The 22,289-nt window shown below is 36.6% G+C and overlaps 1 protein-coding gene across 3 annotated transcripts in view; it reads left to right on the forward strand.

Annotated features, from left to right (window-relative positions):
- YTHDC2 (YTH domain containing 2) overlaps positions 1–22,289 on the forward strand; it is a 76,310-nt gene that overhangs the window by 6,952 nt on the left and 47,069 nt on the right. For all 3 annotated transcript variants that reach the window (XM_044262992.1, XM_044263000.1, XM_044263008.1), the window contains exons 3-10: positions 3,467–3,663; positions 5,029–5,228; positions 11,607–11,773; positions 12,634–12,736; positions 14,196–14,352; positions 17,696–17,803; positions 19,116–19,264; positions 20,837–20,972. In XM_044262992.1, coding sequence (XP_044118927.1) covers positions 3,467–3,663; positions 5,029–5,228; positions 11,607–11,773; positions 12,634–12,736; positions 14,196–14,352; positions 17,696–17,803; positions 19,116–19,264; positions 20,837–20,972 — 1,217 coding nt within the window. The remainder of the gene's footprint in view (positions 1–3,466; positions 3,664–5,028; positions 5,229–11,606; positions 11,774–12,633; positions 12,737–14,195; positions 14,353–17,695; positions 17,804–19,115; positions 19,265–20,836; positions 20,973–22,289) is intronic.

The following is a 22,289-nucleotide window of genomic DNA, read 5'->3' on the forward strand; positions in this document are numbered from 1 at the left end:
CATTACATGAGAGCAACTTTAGTGACAGAGTTAACTGATTGGTTTATTAATTTCCACATAATCACAGAAGAAAGTACAAATTAGTGTGATATAAACTTCAATAAATTTACAATTCTATTCTACAGTATTGGGAAGAAAATGGTTTGGAGTTAGGTCTTTGCATCTTTCTGCCTAAAGGAAGTTATATAAATTAAGGAAATAGGAAATGATGCATCTGTAAGGCATCGTATGAATGTGGATTATTTTTTGAGACATTTAGCTCCTTGGTGGCTGTGAGCTTCTTACGTTGTCATCTCAGATTTTGGCTTTTTAGCTTAATTTTTTTTTTTAAGAAAAGGATTATTAGAGAGAGAGTGTGCGGGTGCATGGATGAGGGGCAGAGGGAGAGGTAGAGTGTGCGTGTGCGTGTGCACGTGCATGAGCAGGGGGTAAGGGGAGGGGCAGAGGGAGAGAGAGAATCTCAAGCAGACTCCATGCCCAGGACGGAGCCCCATGAGGGGCTCATGACCCTTAGATTATGACCTGAACTGGAACCAAGAGTTGGGCACTTAACCTACTGTGCCACCCAGGTGCTACCTAGCTGATTTTTTCAACTGTTTACAGATTAGGAGAGTGGAGAATACTAAGGCATATGGTTCTATTTGAGGTAAATGTTCAGTAATGTGCTGTATCAATTGACAAGTTAATATTAAAATTGCATCAAATTTGATGAGTTAATAGTTTTTCTTAAAAAGGAAGAAGTCAGGGCGCCTGGGTGGCTCAGTGGGTTAAGCCTCTGCCTTCGGCTCAGGTCATGATCTCAGGGTCCTGGGATCGAGCCCCATATCGGGCTCTCTGCTCAGCAGGGAGCCTGCCTCGCCTTCTCTCTCTGCCTGTCTCTCTGCCTACTTGTGATCTCTCTCTTCCTGTCAAATAAATAAATAAAATCTTTAAAAAAAAATAAAAAGGAAGAAGTCATGGAAATGCCAAACTTTCTGATAGCATGTATTGATTACTTTTACACTTTGAAAGTTAGATGCTATGATCTTGCCTGTAATATTAGCACATTTATGTTTAAAAATCACACGTGGAGCTTGCATTTTATTTTGAAAAAATTGTGACATTAATTTATTTAGCATTGTGCAGCTAGTTTCTAGTTAATTTTGCTTTGAAAAGGAGTCTCTTAATGGTTTTCTTCAGAGTAGTGCCACTTCGGAATGAAAGCATAACGAGATCTCAGTATGTTGGTTTACAAAGTAGGACAAATCTCTTTTGTGTTGAATGTTTTCATCCTCACAACAAGACAAATATTTTATTGAACATTTTACTAATCTTTTTATCATTTACCACTGTTACTGGTGCTGAATGTGGCAGGAATGAGAGCACTAGGAGCCACAAGTAGAATCTTCCTGAAATATAGAAACTATCAAGTTGATTATATCTTTCTACCATACCATCTGTGTTCAAAATGAATTCAGTAAATTTTAAATGGTAATGGCCAAGTACTCACACATGCTTACTTTGAAGTTATTTTTGTACTTAAATGCTGTATTATTAGCAAGCAGCTTATGCTAGGAAAGTTTGAACCTGACCCATTTTAGTTGTGAGCTTGTGAGGAGAGTATATTCTACTCAACTTTGTAATCCCAGCTTCTAGCATAGTGCCTGTCATACAGTAGGTGCTCAATATATGATGAATGATTGAATGAATGAATGAAATAAAATTAGTTAAAGGTAAGATACGGCAGAACTTTCCAGAGACAGTTTTCAAGAAAATTAAAGCCTCTTGGAGCTGATAGATACAGTAGAGATTTTTAAATTAACTTGTGTATGGTGTGAGAGGAATAAAATTTTTGATCACATAGCTAATTAGTTGAACACAAGACTCCTGGCTCTTGGCTCTAGTGCTCATTCATTCCAGGACACTTCCTGTCTTCTGTAGTTGAAAGTTTTATGAAATAAATGGCACAGGAGGGGAGTGAATAATTGTGTCTCTAATGATTGTGCTGAGTTTTCAGAAAGGTCCGTGGGAGAAGAACCTACTGCAGAGATCATCTCTAGAATCCAGTAGTTCATAATTTACCATAGAAATAACCAAAATTCTTAGATCAGATTAAATTTATTTATTTCACTTTTATCTCATAATTTAAAGATCACTAAGAGCTTGTTAAGGAATGGATTAGATAGTTCTGAACACTTAATAATTTGTTAAAGCATTCCATAAAGTTTCTAGAAATTAAAAATCTTGGTAACTCAAAAGTCTCACTTAAGGCTTAGACAGCTCAAACTGTATAGGTTAATCTCCAGTTCAATATTGTTTTTGCTGTGAAAATATTGTTAAAATTTTTTAAATCTAATGAAAATTAGGAAAAGTATACATGTACTTTTCATTGTATTTGTGGTTTTGTTGCTCACTTCTGTAATGTGATAGTGACAGTAACAAGTGGTAGAATGTTTTATGAAATATTTTGGGTAACTTTTAAAAAAAAGTTATTTTTTCCCAGACTATGTAATAATAGCTTTCCTTCATTTAATACTTACTTTGTAACAGATTTTGCCATTTATATGCATTATATATAGTCATGAGTAATCCTTTGGGGCAGGTATTACTATTATCTTAGGGTCAGAGCTATTAAATAATTTGTTTACAGTCCCACAGCTGATAAGTGGTGGAACTAGGATTCAAATCCATGTTGGTATGCTTTTAGATCCTGAGTGCTTTGACGAGTACTCTATTGTATTAGATTATGGACATGCATTTTTAAATCAGTCAAAACACATTTGAAGACTTCCTGTGTGTTTAACATTGTACCTGAAACTCTTGGAGCTACAGAAGTCATAAAAGACAAAAGACATCGTCAGTCCTGGACCAATTGAAGCCACAAATACACTTACATCAAATAATTTGTTAACAGTTATAAAGATGTATCAGTAATGACTTTGTAACTGAAGGCGAGAGCCCAAAGCTTTGAAAAATTTCTTTTTCCCAAGATGCATGTGAAAATACTTATCAGTAATGTTGATTTATGCTTTTTTGGTCCAGCCCCTAAGCTTGGTTCTCAACAGGTTTTCATGGGATGCAACATTACCAGCATACTATGGAAACATTCAGCGGGCCATGAACTGTACCTTTTTTATTAGTGTTTTTAGATTCTGTTGTTGAGTTTGGTTTTCTCCCTCTGTATGCTTCCAACTGGTGATGTTTCATCCACCATGAAGTCTGCTAAGTCAGACTTTAACATTTGTGGGTAAGTAAGCCACTTGGGGGTTTAAAATCTGGATTTGCTGCAGTTTGAGATTTTAACTGAACATGGTCTTGTGGCCACTTCAGCACCAAACCCCCTTCTTATAGACTTCTCAGCATCTTCTCCCAAAGCATTTTGATTTTTTTCAATGTTTTACTTGAGACATGTTTTCTAAGCAGGCATACATCATTTGTGAACAAATTGACTCTATGTAGTAAATAAATGATTTTTATTAATATTCAGAAAGGGAGCAAATAGATACCTAACTGTGAAGAAGAAAGATGGATCAGAAACAGCTCATGCAATGATGACCTGTAATTTGACTCATAATACAAAACATGCTGTTAGGAGCCTAATTCAGAGATTTCCTGTCACCAATAAAGAGCGTACTGAACTTCTACCTAAAACAGAAAGAGGAAATGTGTTTGCAGTTGAAGCTGGTATGTATTTTCTGGGGAGCTTCCTTGTCTGTCCTATTATTTGATGACTGTTCTTTTACCATTTTAAATTTATTATTTTTTTTAAAAAACTAAGATGCAATAAGATTTCTCAGTTTGAATTGTCTGTTAGAAATGAGAAAGAACTGTGGAAGTTTTGGAATGACATGCAGTGTTAAGGCGTGTGATGAAGTTGGACAAGTCTTTACGTGTCACAGTGACAGCTGTCTATTGAGCACCCGTTGTGTGCTAGACAATGTGATAAACTCTTTATATAGGGCCTCATAGAACCTTCCAAGGCCAGAATTTCCTCTATTTCAGGGGTGATTAAATGGGTTCAGAGCAGTTAAGTAATTTACTCAAGGCTACTCAACTAGCCACTAAACTGCAGAGCTGGAATTTGACTCCACAGTTTGGACTTTCCTATGTTACACTGCTGAGACATGCTAATCAGTGAGCTTTTGAATTGGGGCTTTAGCTTCTGGTAAGAGGGCAGAGTCTTCAGTACACTAACTTGCCAGAAGGTAGATAAATAATATTTTTAGGTTATAAAATGAAGTTTTAATTTTATTATTTGGAAAAATAACTTCTTAGAAAATTATTATTTACCTAAACTGACAGATATGCAATATTTCCATTGTCTGTTGGAGTAGGTTTGCACAGTGTAGAAAATACATAGTCCTAGATAGCAAGGAATTTAAGTTCTAAATACATGGCCACAAAAATGTTTTGAGTTAAAGAAAATGTTTTGAGTTATGTGAAGAATATAAAACACATCATGCCTCTTTTTTATTCCTGTCTGCTTATTAATTAAATGTAGATGCTGACTCAAATTCTTAATAAGGAAATTTGTTAAGATTAGGACCTTATATTTATACGTATTCTATATGATCACATTGTCTTACATATTTAACTTTACACATACAGACTATTACTGTTTCCACGATGTGTTTTCATATTGTGCATAAAAGACTTGTTATGCACGTTGTTTCCCATTTTAGTTTTTTGTGTCGTTATTCATAGAAGCAAGCAGATAGAAGCAAGCAAGAAAACTCTTTTAGGATATCAGAATCCCGTTATATTTTTAGTGGTTACAGAGTGATTGATTTTTGTTCATTTGTAAACATTATGCACCAGAAATACTTTTAGAAATTGGTTTTTTGATTGATAACCGAAATTTGTAATTTGTTTTTAAAGAGTATTAAGTGTAGGAGTACAGCAGTGGTGCATTGCTCGCTAACTTTATGTAGACTGAGTAGAGAAGAAACATTCGAATGGAATTACATTGGAAATTACATATCTTTGTTTTGTACACTTTTTAAACATTGCTGACCATAATTTTTTTTGTTCTTTTATTCATTTTCAAAGAAAACCGGGAAATGAGCAAAACAAGTGGGCGACTCAACAATGGCATACCTCAGATTCCAGTGAAAAGAGGGGAATCGGAATTTGATTCTTTCAGGCAGTCTCTGCCTGTGTTTGAGAAACAAGAAGAAATTGTTAAAATAATTAAAGAAAATAAAGTAGTTTTGATTGTAGGAGAAACTGGGTCTGGAAAGACCACGCAGGTTTGTTTCTTCTTTGTTTTTTATGGAAAACAATATTTTATCCCACAGGATAGTTTTATATCAAATTTGTACTGAATGTATTTTAACCAAAAAAGCCCCTTTTGGTTACTTAGTAGTTATTTTAGAAATACTGCTGGGAGTGCACTTTGAGAGTTTATAGAAAGGAAATGTTTTAAAATAATACTTTTAAGCTAGCACATTGGGGCTTTGTTTAAATAGATGGGGCGGGGGGGCGCCTGGGTGACTCAGTGGGTTAAGCCGCTGCCTTAGGCTCAGGTCGTGATCTCAGGGTCCTGGGATCGAGTCCCGCATAGGTCTCTCTGCTTGGCAGGGAGCCTGCTTCCTCCTCTCTCTCTCTGCCTGCCTCTCTGCCTAATTGAGATCTCTGTCTGTCAAATAAATAAAATATTAAAAAAAACAAATAGACGTGGGGCATATGATTGGGCATAAAGGGATATGGACGAGGCTAGTCTTGTAACCTCCGTGAGCCAGAGCCCACATTTGTAAAATGGAGCTAATAATTGCTCCCATTTACGGTGAAGTTTAGAGATGTGTGTAATGAGCCTACCAGTGTTTTGTATGTAGCAGCTAAATTAATAGCGGTATTAACAATGGTTTGTTAATATAAAGTTGACTGTAGACATTGAGGCCTGCGCAGGTCCCAACCTGTTTGTGGTTTGGGGTTGCTATCCGTCTCATAAAACAAAGTAGAGGGTTTGTCTTCTGGAAAGACAAAGTCGTCTTCTCCTCTGAGAAAGCCTCCTACATCGTTGGCTTCGGCATCTCCCTTGAATAGGGAGGCAGGGATCGAGGCCTCAGGAGTCTGGGTTTTTGGCTGAGGTAGAGAGAGAATGACAGTGCTTATAACCAGAAAGTCCAGAGTCGTGTGTAATTACCTCTAGGACTCATCCCTGTTAACCCAGCCTGGGCTTCGTGACAGGTGTAGAAGGAGATTCCTTAATATTAATGATACAGTTTAAAAAAATAAAGTTGGCTCTAGAATGGAATTAGTATGACAGGTTTGACTTGGATGTTTAGTATCAAAGGGCTTCAGTACACAATTTCCCTCATTGGGTGACGGATTGGAAGTAAGTATGGTATAGTGATTTGACCTTGTTTATGTTCTTTACATGTTCACATGTTAAAATAGTAAAATTACTTTGATTTTGATAGATTCAGATAGAATAGTCAATATAATTTTACATTTTTTTCTCTTCTTTTATGGACACAGAAATTTGCTTTTGACAATTGCTTAACATTTCCTATGGTCATATTGGTTGGCGTAATAAGACTAGTCCATAGGTAAGGCAAGGGGGTAGAGGCAAAGTTGACTATAAAGTTTACCACTTACTCACTTGAAGGACTTAGCCATTTTTACAGAGGTATAACTATGCCTAAAACATGAGCCTCTAAAACTGGATAATGAAAAACATGATGAAATTTTTACCTGAGCGCAATATATAAGATTTTTTTTTTAGAGTAAGTCCTTTTATGAGTAATTGGAATTCCATGGAGTCATTCCAGAGAATCGGTTCAGTTGTTGATTTAGTATTAGAGTAAGTTTTGCCAGTGGGTTTTAATTGTACTCATTCTAATTATATTGAGCAGGGATTACAAGAGCTCACTTTGGCAGCACATATACTGAAGGGAGAATATGAAAGTTATGACAAATTTAATTTATGTTTTCATTTAAATTATTTTAATATCCTTGCTAAATGATCTTTGTATATGGGCATTAGGTATGCTTATTTTCACAATTATGTATATCATTATATTAGGTATGACGATACTTGAGAATTTAATTAGAAATGGATTATTTGATTATGGCTTTTCGAGAAGAAACTATTAATTTACTGGGTTTACACCTAAGAAATGATCACATCTTATTTGAGGAGTTCAAATAAAATTACTGATGTGTCTGTTTTTTGGGATATAAATGTAACAGAATTTAAAGTTCATATCATTATCCAGTTTCATCTTGCCTTTACTAGCATTAGGAAGTTAATTGCCTTTTGCATTTTCATGTTCACTGTTCATGTTCATTACGTAAAATTCAAACATTATGGAAAATAGTACATAGAAAGTGAAAGATGTCTAATTCTCTTGCTACTCTCCATGCATTTTTTGTAAGAAACTTGGAGTATGTATTTTGTTTTTTTTTTTAATTTTTTTGATGCCTTTGCATTTCATTTTCTTTAGAGCACTGATATATATATATGTACATGTATAATTATATATATATAACATATTAGATATTATATATAACCACTGATCTATATATATATATATTTTATTTTTTTAAAAAGATTTTATTTATTTATTTGACAGAGAGAGAGATCACAAGTAGGCAGAGAGGCAGGCATATTGAGAGAGAAGGAAACAGGCTCCATGCTGAGCAGAGAGCCCAATGTGGGACTCGATTCCAAGACCCTGAGATCATGACCTGAGCTGAAGGCAGAGGCTTTAACCCACTGAGCCACCCAGGCGCCATATATATATATAAACAAACAAGCATGAAATAATATGCCTTTTGCATCTTGCTTTTTTCACTTAAAAGTTATAGGATATTTTTCAGTAGCTAGAGATATAACTCATTTTTTTTTTTTTTTAAGATTTTACTTATTTATTTGACAGGGAGAAACACAGCAAGAGAGGGAACACAAACAGGGAGAGTGGGAGAGGGAGAAGCAGGCTTCCCGTAGAGTAGGGAGCCAGACTTGGGGCTTGATCCTAGGACCCTGGGATCATGACCTGAGCCAAAGGCAGATGCTTAACAACTGAGCCACCCAGGCGCCCCAAAGATATAACTCATTTTTTAAAAAAACTTTATAGTATTCCCGAACATTTTACAATAACAATGATAAAAAATGACAATTTACTATGTGTTGAACTTTTGAGTTCTCTCGTTTAAATCTCTCAGTAACCTCAACACATGTAGGCTTTTTATTGTCTCTACAGGTGAGGAATAAAAACTGGAACTTACAGATATAATCTGTCCAAATTCCCATAGCTAAGAAGTGGCAGAACAGGGATTTTATTCTTGTCTTAGACTTCTTAATATTGTATTCTAACACTTCTTTGCTAATTTATGGGAGTAGTTTCATAGGATAAGTTCCTAGGAGTGGAAATGCTTGGTCAAGAATGTGGCAGTTTAATTTTAGTAGCTAGATTAGCTAGTTATTGTCTGATAACTCAAAAGAGAGTTGTATTATAATAAAATTGAAGATATTGAAGGTTCCCATTTCTTTGAAGCTTGGGCAGCAATGATTTACCTTTATTAATCTGATAAACAAGAAATAATGTTTTAATTTGTATTTCCTTTCTTAGTTGAGTATTTTTCATTTTTGCTTGTTCTGTGGTTTGCTTATTTATACCTTATTTTTCATTTGGCTTAATCATTTTGGTTCATTTTTAATCATTTTGGTTTAATTTTAATCCAGATTAGAAATTTGGATTATTTTTAATCATTTTGGTTTTATTTTTATTTTTATTTTTTTATTTTTTAAAGATTTATTTATTTGACAGAGATCACAAGTAGGCAGAGAGGCAGGCAGAGAGAGAGAGAGGAGGAAGCAGGCTCCCTGCTGAGCAGAGAGCCCGATGCGGGACTCCATCCCAGGACCCTGAGATCATGACCTGAGCCGAAGGCAGCAGCTTAACCCACTGAGCCACCCAGGCGCCCCTGGTTTTATTTTTAAATTTTGGTTTATTTAGTATTTTTTTAAATGAACCTCATCTTAAGGGAGTTTTGTGGTAATTAGGACTATGGGACTGTGCCGGCAGAAGTTAGATATTCAGTATATCTGAAGTTTTTTAAAAGATTTTATTTATTTACTTGAGAGAGAAAGAGAGAGTGAGAGAGAGCATGAAAGGGGAGAAGGTCAGAGGGAGAAGCAGACTCCCCATGGAGCTGGGAGCCCGATGCGGGACTCGATCCCAGGACTCTGGGATCATGACCTGAGCTGAAGGCAGTCGCTTAACTTACTAAGCCACCCAGGTGCCCTATTTTTGGTTTATTTTTAACTGTTTAATATATATTTTATATATTTTGGGTACATATTTTTATGTATTATGGGTATATGTCTGTTGCCTGTTAAGAGATCCTAAAAATGATTTCGTCAGTTTTTTGTTTGTGTTTTTAGCTTTGCTTGTGGTATCCTTTGTATTAGTTTCACATTTTTATTTAGTCCAACCTGTCAGTCATTTTTTAGGGCTTTGAGCCATGCTAAGAAAGGCATTTACTACCCCAGGATTAAAAAAACACTTTCCTATAAATATTTTATTCTAGTATTTTTGTACTAAAGTTTTAAAAAGTCCATCTGGAATTTATAATATCATATCAGGTAGGAATCTCACTGTTTTCCTCATGTTATTATTTAGTTGTTCCAATGTAATTTTTATTTAATTATTCTTTTCCTTTTTAGTTAGGGTACCACTTTTGATCAAATACTAAGTTCTATAGTACCTGGCTCCATTTCTCGAATTATTTTGTGTTTGTTTTTTTTTTTTTCAAATATTTTATTTAATTTTTGACAGCGATCACAAATAGGCAGAGAGACAGGCAGAAAGAGAGGGGGAAGCAGGCTCCCCACTGAGCAGAGAGCCCAATGTGGGGCTTGATCCCAGGACCCTGGGATCATGACCTGAGCCGAAGGCAGAGGACTTAACCCACTGAGCCAGCCAGGCACCCCTGGAATTTTTTGTTTTATCTTTAGTTATCTATTTTTGTGCCAAGATCCCTCTTTTTGCTTTTTGTAGTTTTACAATGTGTAGCATAGTATTCCTCTTTACTATCTTCTCTTTTTAAGTATTTCTTCATTTGGGTTCCTTTACACTTCTGGATAAACTAGTCAAGTTAAAAAAGATCCTAGAGGCCAAGACATGTGTAAAATGAAGTTCTCTCTCACTCACAGTTAAAGAGATGAAATCAAAAGAACAATTAAATTTTTCAACTATCATGGGGCGCCTGGGTGGCTCAGCGGATTAAGCCTCTGCCTTTGGCTCAGGTCATGATCTCAGGGTTCTGGGATCAAGCCCCATGTTGGGCTCTCTGCTCAGCAGGGAGCCTGCTTCCCCTCTCTTTCTGCCTGCCTCTCTGCCTACTTGTGATCTCTCTCTGTCAAATAAATAAATAAAATCTTAAAAAAATTTTTTTCAACTATCAGATTGGCAGAAATTTAAAAGTTGATGATATTCAATATTTGAGTAGGTGTTGGGGAAACAGCATCTTCTGTTTTATGGGTATAAGTATAAATTGTTTTGGAAGGGCATGTTGGTGATGCTTCTGTCCAAATTAAATTTATATACTCTTTCACTTGACACACATATATATAATGTATATGCAAACGTTTATGAAGATAGGTATTCACTGCACAGTTTTTAAAATAACAAGCATCAGTAATAACCTAAAAAACTGGAGATAATTTAACGTGATACTTGTTAAATTACAGCACATCCATAGGATGGAATATACAGCTATTAGAGTGGAGTGGGTAGATCTGCAGGTTAAGGGAAATCTGCAAATTATAAACATTTAGTACAATAATCACTTTATGTGAATAAAAACCCGTTTATATACACAAATACTTTAAATTGTGTGAATACTTTCCCCCCAAAAGCATTCATAAGAAATAGTAGTTACTTTTTTGGAGACTACTGATAGTGGTGGGGTGGGAAAGACTTAATTTTTTGTCTTTCTGACCTGTTTGAATTGAGTGTAGAAAGGTTCCTACAATCCCAGTATTAGGCTGTTTTGGTTTTCTTTAGGCTTTTCACTATTTAAAAAATCCCAATGGAATTTGGATTGTTGTTTCATTTATTTCATAGATAATTTGGGGAGAATTGACATTTTTGCAATTACTGATTATTTCTACTCAAGATTGTGTCGTATTTCTTTATCCAGTTCATGTCTTTTAGTTGTAATTTATAGTCTTCTTTGTGCAAGAGTTAACTGTTTTTATATGAATTTTTAAAATTTTATTTTAGAATGAGAGGGTGGGCGAGGGGCAGTGGGAGAGAGAGAGAATCTTAAGCAGGCTCTACCCCTAGGGCACAGCCCGACAAGATTGCTGGATTTTATACCTCAGATCATGACCTGAGCCGAAATCAAAGTCAAAAGTTGAATGTTTAACCAACTGAGCCATCCAGGCGCTCTGTATATAAATTTGTTTTTAATATTTTAGTGTCTCTTGTAAATAAGATCTTCTAAAACTACATTTTCTAGTCGATTGTTAGAAGTTATATCAAAGTTGTTGATTTTAAGATTATTTTATGTTAGGACATGTTACAGAACTTTGCTTTAGTTCCAGTAGTTTTTCCACTGGACTTTCTGGGTGTATAATCATGTCATCTTATAGGACTTTAAAACTTTCATTTCAGATTCCTCAGTTCCTTTTAGATGATTGCTTTAAAAATGGTATCCCCTGCCGTATATTTTGTACCCAGCCAAGACGGTTAGCCGCAATTGCTGTGGCCGAAAGAGTTGCTGCAGAGAGAAGAGAAAGGATTGGTCAAACAATTGGATATCAGATCCGATTAGAAAGCAGGTAATGCTGGTTCTCCGATAGCCTATTTTTGATCATTCTTCAAAAAGACTAATGTTTATATTTCACTAAATACAGAGCATATGTTGGTTAAAAAATTAGATGATCATTTTGCTTCAAGAAAGTCTTTGATAAGATATTGAGGTCATGACTGAACTTAGTAAGGTTTTGAATACATAGGTTAAAAAAGAGTTGGGCCATAGTTCCAAATCCCGTTTCATAGTTTTATGATTAAATACTAGTTAATTTTACCTCTTTTTTTTTTTTAAGATTTTATTTTATTTATTTGAGAGAGAGAGACAGTGAGAGAGAGAATGAACGAGGAGAAGGTCAGAGAGCGAAGCAGACTTAATTTTACCTCTTTGAACCTCAGTTTTCTCATCTATAAAATGGGGCCAGTAAAAGCAGCTAGAGCCCAGGTTTGATGTGAAGTTTATAGTAAACAATAAATGATAGTAACGGAATTAATTTTTAGAAGTGGTACTAGTAGTACCTTCTTGATCAGTGTACTGTTTCTTTGCTCTCTGTAGTTTGGATGTAGTAATTCAAAAAGCTGCTCATTTATGATATACTTTTTTCCTCTGAGTAAAAAGTGTTAAAGTTTTTTTAAAAAAAATCTATTTATGGTTCCTTAACAAAATAATTAATTAAAGTCTGTTAATAAAAATTTTGTAAGATTAGCAGGTATGAAAGACATATTTCACATAACTTGGGTCATAAAGCATGCATACCAGTTTTCCATTATATTAATAACCTTAAGTAACCCTTATTAAAGTGCATATGAGACTAACATTTAAGGTGATCATGCTTTCATTACATGTAAGAGTTGTAATTGCATGCTTTATTTTTATTTTTTTAAAAAGGGTTTCTCCAAAGACACTTCTGACATTTTGCACTAATGGGGTATTGCTTCGTACGTTGATGGCAGGAGATAGTACATTGTCAACTGTGACACATGTTATTGTGGTAAGAATATTGCCGAGTTTGTCATATACAACTCAGATTGCTTAGAACGTTGAATATGTAATGACATTTTTAGGATAGGATATGTATGAGAACCAATTCTTTTAAACAGCTGTTATAATCAGGTTGCTTTCTATTGCCTGTAATTGTTAGACATAAATACTTGTATTAAGTAGAGATATTCTTACTATCAGTAAGAATTCAGGTTTTATGTAAGTAAGGTTTTATGAGGGCAAATAAAGTAAGTAGGTAAGTTTTTCCAAAGTGCTTTTTATATGAGAAAATGATACATGTACTTAGCATTTCCCAGAATGGTGAAAGTTTCCTTTTTTCTGTGTGCTTAGTCATCTGATTCCTCATTTTAGCTACTGTGTATTTCCTAGTCTTGGAGTACACTTTTTTTTTTAAGTTTTTATTAATTTATTGGACAGAGAGACAGCAAGAGAGGGAGCATAAGCAGGGGGAGTGGGAGAGGGAGAAGCAGGCTCCTTGCCGAGCAGGGAGTCCGATGTGGGGCTTTGGGGTACACTTTGGAGTCATTTAACTTCATAATTCAGCTGCTAAATTAAGTAGCTACTGATGAAGTGGACGAATTACCACCTTATTAAAAAATTCTAGGGACACCTGGGTGGCTCAGTTGGTTAAGCAGCTGCCTTCGGCTCAGGTCATGATCCCAGCGTCCTGGGATCGAGTCCCACATCAGGCTCCTTGCTCGGCGGGGAGCCTGCTTCTCCCTCTGCCTCTGCCTGTGCTTGCTCTCTCTCCCTCTCTCTCTGACAATAAATAAATAAAATCTTTAAAAAAAAAAATTCTAAGTTTTTATCCAGTTTGTGTCAGAAAAACATTAGATTAAGTTGTATAAGTTTGCAGTAAGCAGCTTTTGGAAACTTACTAGTTGTGTGCTTTCAAACCAAAGGGTGCACCAATGCCCCAATGCTAATGGAAGCTTATTTATTTATTTATCTAAAAGATTTTATTTATTTATTTGTCAGAGAGAGAGAGCAAGAGCAAGAGTGCACAAGCAGGCAGAGTTGTAGGCAGAGGTGGAGAGAGAAGCAGGTTTCCTGCTGAGCAAGAAGCCTGATTCAGGACTTGATCCCAGGACCCTGGGATCATGACCTGAGCCGAAGGCAACGGCTTAACTGACTGAGCCATCCGGGCGTGCCTAAAAGCATATTTAAATACATTTTCTATGTATTAAAAATACATTATGCTCCAGTACTTCAGAATTTGTTGTAGTTTGTCCTTTATATCCTCTAGGAGGTGGTGCTTTGTTACCCATGGTGGTTGTTGATGTCTGATTATTTCTGCGTTATCCATAATACAAAATTTTCATGAGTACTGATTGGATTTATTCACATTAAATTTGAATTATTATAAAACCTAATGGTTCTGTACTTTTAAAGTCTTTGTCATCCATAATGTTTTAACTATTCCATGGTTTTATTTTTGTTTATTGCAGGATGAAGTACATGAAAGAGATCGATTTAGTGATTTTTTACTTACAAAGTTAAGAGATCTGTTGCAAAAGCACCCAACTTTGAAACTTATTCTTTCTAGTGCCGCCTTGGATGTAAATCTTTTTATAAGATATTTTGGAAGTTGTCCAGTGATACATAGTAAGTTAAACGATCAGATTTCTTCTAGGATTTTTATGAAAGTATACTTTTTTTGCCTGATTATATTTATTGTAATAGGAGCTGGGGAATGGCCTGAGGTAGGAGCATCCATTTCTGTTTTCTATGAGGTATGCCTCAAAATCTCTCTAGATTTTTGTCTTCTCCTTTTCCATCCACACTCTGTGGGACTGTTGTGAGGGCACTTCTCTAGTCTTAAAAGGACATGTGCTTTATTTTGGTCCTTTATCCTCTTTTAATTCTGTCCTCCCGTTTCCCCTTTGTTGCTAGACTCCTTGAAAGAGTAGTCTGCCCTCCCATGTTACTTCCTATGTACTTCAACATAGGCTGCCTTTTCACTTTTGTCCTGTCCTTTAATCCAAACTGGTTTTGACACCAATCTTTTAAAAAGCAAATTATTAATTTCTTCCTTAAAAATTGAATAAGTTCTCCATGCAAGTCGTGCCCTCTTTAATACCCACCACTGGGTGTGGTGAAAAAATAATGAATACTGTTTTTCTGAAAATAAATAAATTGGGAAAAAAATTGAATAAGTTATGTGTGTTTACCTCAGTGATATAGTACAAATATATATAAGAGAGAGGTTCAAAATTGCCCCATCCTCTTTCCAGTTTATGGCCTACTTTGCTGATATTACTTGAGGTTAAAGCCTTGTGTATGTCCTTTCTTATGCTCCCCAGGCTCATAACATATCAGACACATCCATGTACATGTGTCTAAACTGGTTTTAGAGAAATGAGCACATGCCTTCTACATTATTTTGCAATTTGCTTTATTCATATGCCGTTACATCCTGAAAAGCCCTCCAGTGTCATAGCTGCAGATGTAGTTCATTATTTGAAGCAGCTGCTTTAATATTTCATAATGCGAATGTACCGTGATTTATTTAACCATTTATCTTCGGACACGGATTGGTCCTAACTCTCCTCTCCCCCCGACCATAAACAGTGTTGTAATAAACATCCTTGTGTGTATATCCTTATATACTGGTGCTCTTAATCCTAGGGAGAGATTCCTGAAAGTAACATTGTTGGGTAAAAAGAGTGTATCTGTTTTTAATTTTCACAGAATTTGCCACTGTACTTTTTCAGAAGAGCTGAAGTTATTTATATGTATTTCTGTAGTGCATGAGGCTGTTCATTTGTATTCTTACAGGTGTTTGATACTGATTTAATTGCCAAGCCTACTATTTCAGTTTTACACAAAGATCTTGAGTTTTGTGTATTTCTCATGGTTGGCTTCCCCCTTTTTTGTGTGTGAAATGCTCTCATCCCATAATTTACTTGACAGTACTGCCTCCTAAGTCTTGTATTCTGCATTAGGGTCCATACTTTCATGGTCTCCTTTGTGTGCTTATATGTTGGTATTTTATTGGCATTCTTCCCTTGACCCATTTTTTTTTTTCTCTTCCTTACTCACCTTCCCTTCTTTTCTTTCTTTTGTTTTTCCTTTTTTTCCTGCTCTGTACTCCTAGGTACGAGACACACCAGTGATTTCCCTGGAAGCTCTCATTCATGCCCTTGGCTTCTACTTTCTTCTTCAAACTCATGACTCCTAAATCCTCATTTCCAATTGAAGCTGTTCTCCTTGGGCTTAGATGTCTTATAAGCAGACCATTTTTTAATAAGTCCCAAGCTAAATATTTTTTTAAAGATTTTATTTATTTATTTATTTATTTTATTTATTTATTTGACAGACAGAGATCACAAGTAGGCAGAGAGACAGGCAGAGAGAGAGGAAGGGAAGCAGGCTCCCCGCTGAGCAGAGAGCCCGATGCGGGGCTCGATCCCAGGACCCTGGGATCATGACCCAAGCCGAAGGCAGAGGCTTTAACCCACTGAGCCACTCAGGCGCCCCCCAAGCTAAATATTTAATCTGTTCTACAAAATCTACTTCTCATCTGTTGCCCCTTTTAGTAAATCATACCATCAACCTAGTCACCTAAGTCACAAACCTGTCTTTCTTCTCATAATATTCTTAGACGATGAGACACATAAAATGTGTGTGTCTGCTAACTGAAAGCTCATTTTGGCATCTCATGTTTGACACATCTGAAACCAAACTCCAACTCTGACTGGCCAAACTGTTGCTTTCAGCTTTTCTTGTTACCTCAGAGAATGACCTTGTCTACCCAGTTTTGTGAGCCAGACATCGAAGAAACATGGTTGACGCTTCGTATTGTTCCTTCACATCCAATTTAGTGCTGAGTTCGTGGATTTTACTTCCTGACTGTCTCTAGAGTCTGTCTCATGTTCATTTTTATCATCACCAGTTTCATTCAAATGTTGTTCTCTTTCATGTGAATTATCAGAATGATAACCCAGTCTGTTCCATCCCTTCTGCTCTCTTTTAAATCTCTGCTCTCCATTGCAGCTAGAGTGGTCCTTTCTGACATGGAATTCCGAGAATGTTGAACACTTTCTTGATCTGAAGACTTTGGATAACTTTTACCTCAGGATGAAGACCTAAATCCTTAATAAAACTTACCTGTTTGGGGCACCTGGGTGGCTCAGTGGGTTAAGCCTCTGCCTTCAGCTCAGGTCATGGTCTCAGGGTCCTGGGATCGAGCCCCACATCGGGCTCTCTGCTCGGCGGGGAGCCAGCTTCCCCTTCTCTCTCTGCCTGCCTCTCTGCCTACTTGTGATTTCTCTCTCTGTGTCAAATAAATAAATAAAATACTTAAAAAAAAAACCCCAAACTTACCTGTTCCTCCTGCCTCATCTAAAATTGCAGTCCCTTCTTTACTCCCTGTCTCTCGCCATGTTCCAGCCAGCTTGGCTGTTTAGTTTCTTTCTCAACATAGGATGTTCGCATGTGCTTTTGTTCTCCTCATTGTACACCTTTTCCTCTCCTGTTAGTTCAGTATTTTGTTTACCCTTTCTTTTGGTCCTCATCTTCTCTAAGAGGATGATTTTCTTAATTCCTTCAGACCCCCCTTTATGTCATGGTATCTTGTCCTTCTCTCTGAGAGGACTTATTACAACTCTTGTTTTACATTTATATTCTGGATTTTTGGATTGATGTTTGTCTCCTTTGCTAGCATGTAAGCTTTAGGAGATTCGGAGGCAGCTGTCCTTCTTATGATTTGTATTCATGGTGCCTAGCATGATGGCAGACACATACGCCCTGGAAGAAATCAAAGAATGAGTAGTTCTGGAACATAAAAATCGGAATTAGGTTTAAAGGACAATATCATGAGGATCACTTGTCCTGTGGAATTGCTTTTGGATTTTATACTCCGGTTCATTAACTCAGGATTTTCATGTTTTTGTGTGCATTATCTCTAAGATGCAAATTGACTCTTTAAAGTATTCCTGTCGTTTAGTACAGGGAAGACCATTTGAAGTGAAAGAAATGTTTCTGGAAGACATCTTAAGAACTACTGGATACACAAACAAAGAAATGTTAAAGTACAAAAAGGAAAAACAACGAGGTAAGCTTTTTATCAAACAAATACTAAAGTACTATTGATACAGTTTTTAGAGTCTTAGACTGTGGAAGTGCAAGGACACTTGAAAGTGTTTTTCCTTTGTATATAAACATTGTGGTTTATGCCCATAAGTTGTAATCTGTGGAGAGGAACTGACAGTGGATGCCAGGGTTGAGGAGGAGTGTGTCTGTATTCAGAGATGCAACCAGTATTGTAAGGAGGCAGAGGGGTAGGTGCTGCCCCATCTGTGATGGGCCACGGGGTGGGGGGGTAAGAGTGCAGTATGCCATAGCAGAGCTCATGGGACGGGAGTGGGGAGTGGGCAGGAAGGATGGAAAAGGGTAGCATGTGAGTAATGACAGTCTCATCTTTGATACAAATGTCAAGGCTTCAAATCTTGATTTTTTTTTTTTTTTTTTTTTCCTGAGAGAGTGATCCTTAGTGAGGGGGCGGAGGCTGTGGAGGGGCAGAGGAAGAGGGGGAGAGAGAATCCCAAGCAGGCTCCACGCTCAGCTTGATCTCACAACCTGAGATCATGACCTGAGTGGACATTGAGAGTCAGACGCTAAACCAACTGAGCTACCCAGGCGCCCCTCGATTTTGTTATGAGTTGCATCTGAACTTAAAATTTAGCTTTATTTGTCCATTACTACATCTTTTCTCATGACTTAACAGTATCTCTTAGCTTTTGAGTTAGGGTGAGATTCCTTTTTTGCTGAGTTGTAACTATATTAATCATGACAGAAGATTTGGCTTCAAGCTTTGATTCCTTTGTTTGTAGTCTGTATGACCTTGGCCAGATATCTTAAGTTATTTGGATTCTCCACTTGAAGAAAAGCAGTTAGCAGTGCCTGTTTCACAGAGCAGTGCTGAAGTAGTAATATGCAGATCGTGAAACTAGTAGTTCTCTAAATTTTTGAAGGTGAAGACAGTGTATAGCTTTTATCTCAAGCAACTGGCATGGTGTAGAAGTTCAGTAAACTGGTTTTCACAAAGTGCTCTATGAATGTTAGTCGCTGATTTAAGCAGTATTTAGTGTATGGCTAAATACTGTTATTTGAATTTGGATTCACTTAGAAGTAAACTTCTCACTAATAAAGTGAACTAGATGTTCTGAAGCAGTTTCATGTGTCCTTAAGGATCAGTGTTACAAATTTTACTGAACGTTTCTTATTAATGTATTTTGAAAAAGTAACTCCAAAATTAGGCCAATGTTTAAGTATTTTTCAAATTCACTTAATTTTTTTAAACAAAGACATATATTCCCCCAGTTGAAACTTTTATCTGCTTACTCTTTCTTTTGTTATTAATTTAGAAGAGAAACAGCAAACCACCCTTACAGAATGGTATTCGGCTCAAGAGAATACTTTCAAGCCTGAGTCTCAGAGGCAGAGAACTGTTCCCAGTGTGACTGAAGAGTATGATTTATTGGATGACGGTGGTGATGCTGTCTTCAGCCAGTTGGTAAGACCTTGTTGGTTTCACATTGATATTTTGAGTGAAAATCATACAGTTCAACATCTTACGAGATTATAATTGTTACTGGATTACTACTGTGTGATTCTCTTAGTTTATCTTAGGCTACAACATATTTTTCAGAACAACTTTTTTTTTTTTAAGATTTTATTTATTTGAGAGAGACAGAATGATAGAGAGAGAGAGAGAGCGTGAGGGTGGGAAGGTCAGAGGGAGAAGCAGGCTTCCCGCTGAGCAGGGAGCCCAATACAGGACTCGTTCCCAGGACTCCAGGATCATGACCTGAGTTGAAGGCAGTCGCTCAATCAACTGAGCCACCCAGGTGCCCTCAGAACAACTTTCTAATGTACTTTTTGGGGGCAATTAATGCAGCATCTTTTATTGTTTTATTTTCAGTTTAAATTATTTCAATAAAATAAATTTTTTGAGGAAAATAGTTATAGATATTATGCATAATACATTATCATTGTCATCTCAAAAGTTTAAGAACCTGTGAGCTAAACAATGGCTGATAAGCTCAGTTAAGAGAAAATTGAGGAAGCACTGTTGATACTAGAGCATATAATCCACCAACCCGCTGTGTGACTTTGTAAAATCAGTTACACACTACAGACCTCAGTCTCTTCTCTGCTCCTTTTCTTTTTTCTGGTTTGTTTTTTTTTTTTTTTTGCTACAGAATCTTTTACACATGAAATATTTCATGGAAGCCGTGCGTGCTGACCCTCAGTGTTCACCCCCATTGGTCGGTGGGGCCTCTGCTACCTTGGGTTTCATGGAATCTGTTTGAAAACTGGAACTAGCTGGTTTCCTAGGCACCTTTGGGTCTTTCATTTTGGCTTAGAGTTCTTTAAAAGGCATTGGTGATGAGTGTGATGCAAACTGTTGCTGGGCCCGTGGACTTTTTAGAGAATGTTTAATTGTTTTGAGCATGAGAAGGTACACATGCAGGCCCCTAAAGAGATATGTTTTAAGTTCTAATGCGTCCAAATGAACTCTGCATGTTCCTAAAAATGCTTGTGCAGAATGTTTAAAAGTTGTTATGTAGTATGGGGAACATCCTTCTGGCTCAGTGAATGGCATTTTGACCAATAAATTCGTGTTTCTTAAGCCTGGCTGTGCACGAACATCACCTCAGGAACTTATAAAGCCCTGTAGAATGTGGCCTGCATCAGCAGAGGTTCTAACGAACTGGCCGTGGGGTGGGACCTGACATCAGTGTTGAAAAACACAAGGGGTGGTCCCTCTGGTGTGCAGCTGGGAGAGAGAACCACTGGGGTAGGTATGTTTCACAGCATTCTGCCAGAAGCACATTTAGATAATATTTTGACTGAATCATACTCCTTTGTTTACAAACCCATTCTCAGATAAAAGGTAAATGTTAGAACAAAATACCGTGTTATAAGTGGAATGTTTGTGTTGAGATGAGAAATTTTTATGGTAAAGCTGACGCTGTAATATGTGGTTAGTAGTTCTTGTGGCCATTGTGGTCATCTCACATACTTTGCACATAAACGTTAAGCTGTTAGGTAATTTATAATCTTTGCTTTTTTTTTTTTAAAGACAGAAAAAGATGTGAATTGCCTTGAACCATGGTTAATAAAGGAAATGGATGCTTGTCTCTCTGACATATGGCTGCATAAAGATGTCGATGCCTTCGCTCAGGTCTTTCACCTTATTTTAACTGAAAATGTTAGTGGTACGTGTTATTTCTTAAAACATATTTTTATCACTTTTATGGTTATTTATAGTGGAAGTGTAATTTAATTTGAAGTGTATGTACTACATTTTTTTGTTCATAACCAATAATTTGTTCTTTGGGAGTACTTATTCACGTGGACAAATCAGGATCTTTTTAGCATAGTAGGATAAATAAATATTTGTTGTGTTAAATCAGGGATTCTTTTTTTTTAAAGTAAGTTCTATACCCAATGTGGGGCTTGAACTCATGACCCTGAGACCAAGAGTCCCATGCTCTACCAACTGAGTCAGTCATATGCCCCTAAATCTTGGGATTTTTTTTTTTTTAAAGATTTTATTTATTTATTTATTTGACAGACAGAGATCACAAGTAGGCAGAGAGGCAGGCAGAGAGAGAGGAGGAAGCAGGCTCCCTGCGGAGCAGGACCCTGGGATCATGACCTGAGCTGAAGGCAGAGGCTTTAACCCACTGAGCCACCCAGGCACCCCAAATCTTGGGATTCTTAATCCAGTTGTCTCCAGAAGGGTTATATGGAGTCTGTGAATTTATGAGTTATGTGCAGCAGTATTTTTATGTATATGTGTTGTGCATATAAATATACTCCCCTTCCCTCCCACGGGAATATCTTGGATTTTTTAAGTAATTTGCAATTTCAAAAAAGGAAGGAAAAGAAAGGTTAATAACTTTGTTTGGATTTTGTGTTTAGTAAATGGAGAATTTCCGCCTACCTTTAATTATATAAGCTCAAGTGCAAATTCATATGCATATGCTTTTTGTCGTATGATGTGTTTTCATTAATGACCTATCCTGATTTTATTAGTTGATTATGGTGGATATTGGTAACCAGAGGTCAGTTTCAGAGCCCTGAAGGCTTCTAGGCAAAAGACAGAATAAAAGACCATAGAAGGTCAGTACTGAAAAGGATTTAGATGTCCCCTCACTTAAACTTCTCAACATTATTTTTATTATAATTATTATTGATCACATTTTTCTTGAAACATTTTCTTCAGTTAACCTCTAATATTCCATGCTTGGTTTATTTTCTCCTTTCTTGTCTCCCTTGCTGGAACTTCTTGGTTTCTTTGGCAGAATTTCCCTCTTTTTCCTGACTTCTAAATATGAAATGGCCCAGGCCTCAGTCCTTTGGTGTTTCTTCTATTTATACTTACATCTTATGTGGATTTCATCTAATTGTAGCTTTAAATATTTATTTAAGATGACTCCTAATTTTACTGTTCCAGTCCTGATCTCCCCCTCACCTGCGTACACCTGATCACTTCACATCTCCCTTTGGGAGTCTGTTAGGTGAATAAA

The sequence above is a fragment of the Neovison vison genome, chromosome 1, assembly GCF_020171115.1.
Source record: "Neovison vison isolate M4711 chromosome 1, ASM_NN_V1, whole genome shotgun sequence".
NCBI lineage: Eukaryota > Metazoa > Chordata > Mammalia > Carnivora > Mustelidae > Neogale > Neogale vison.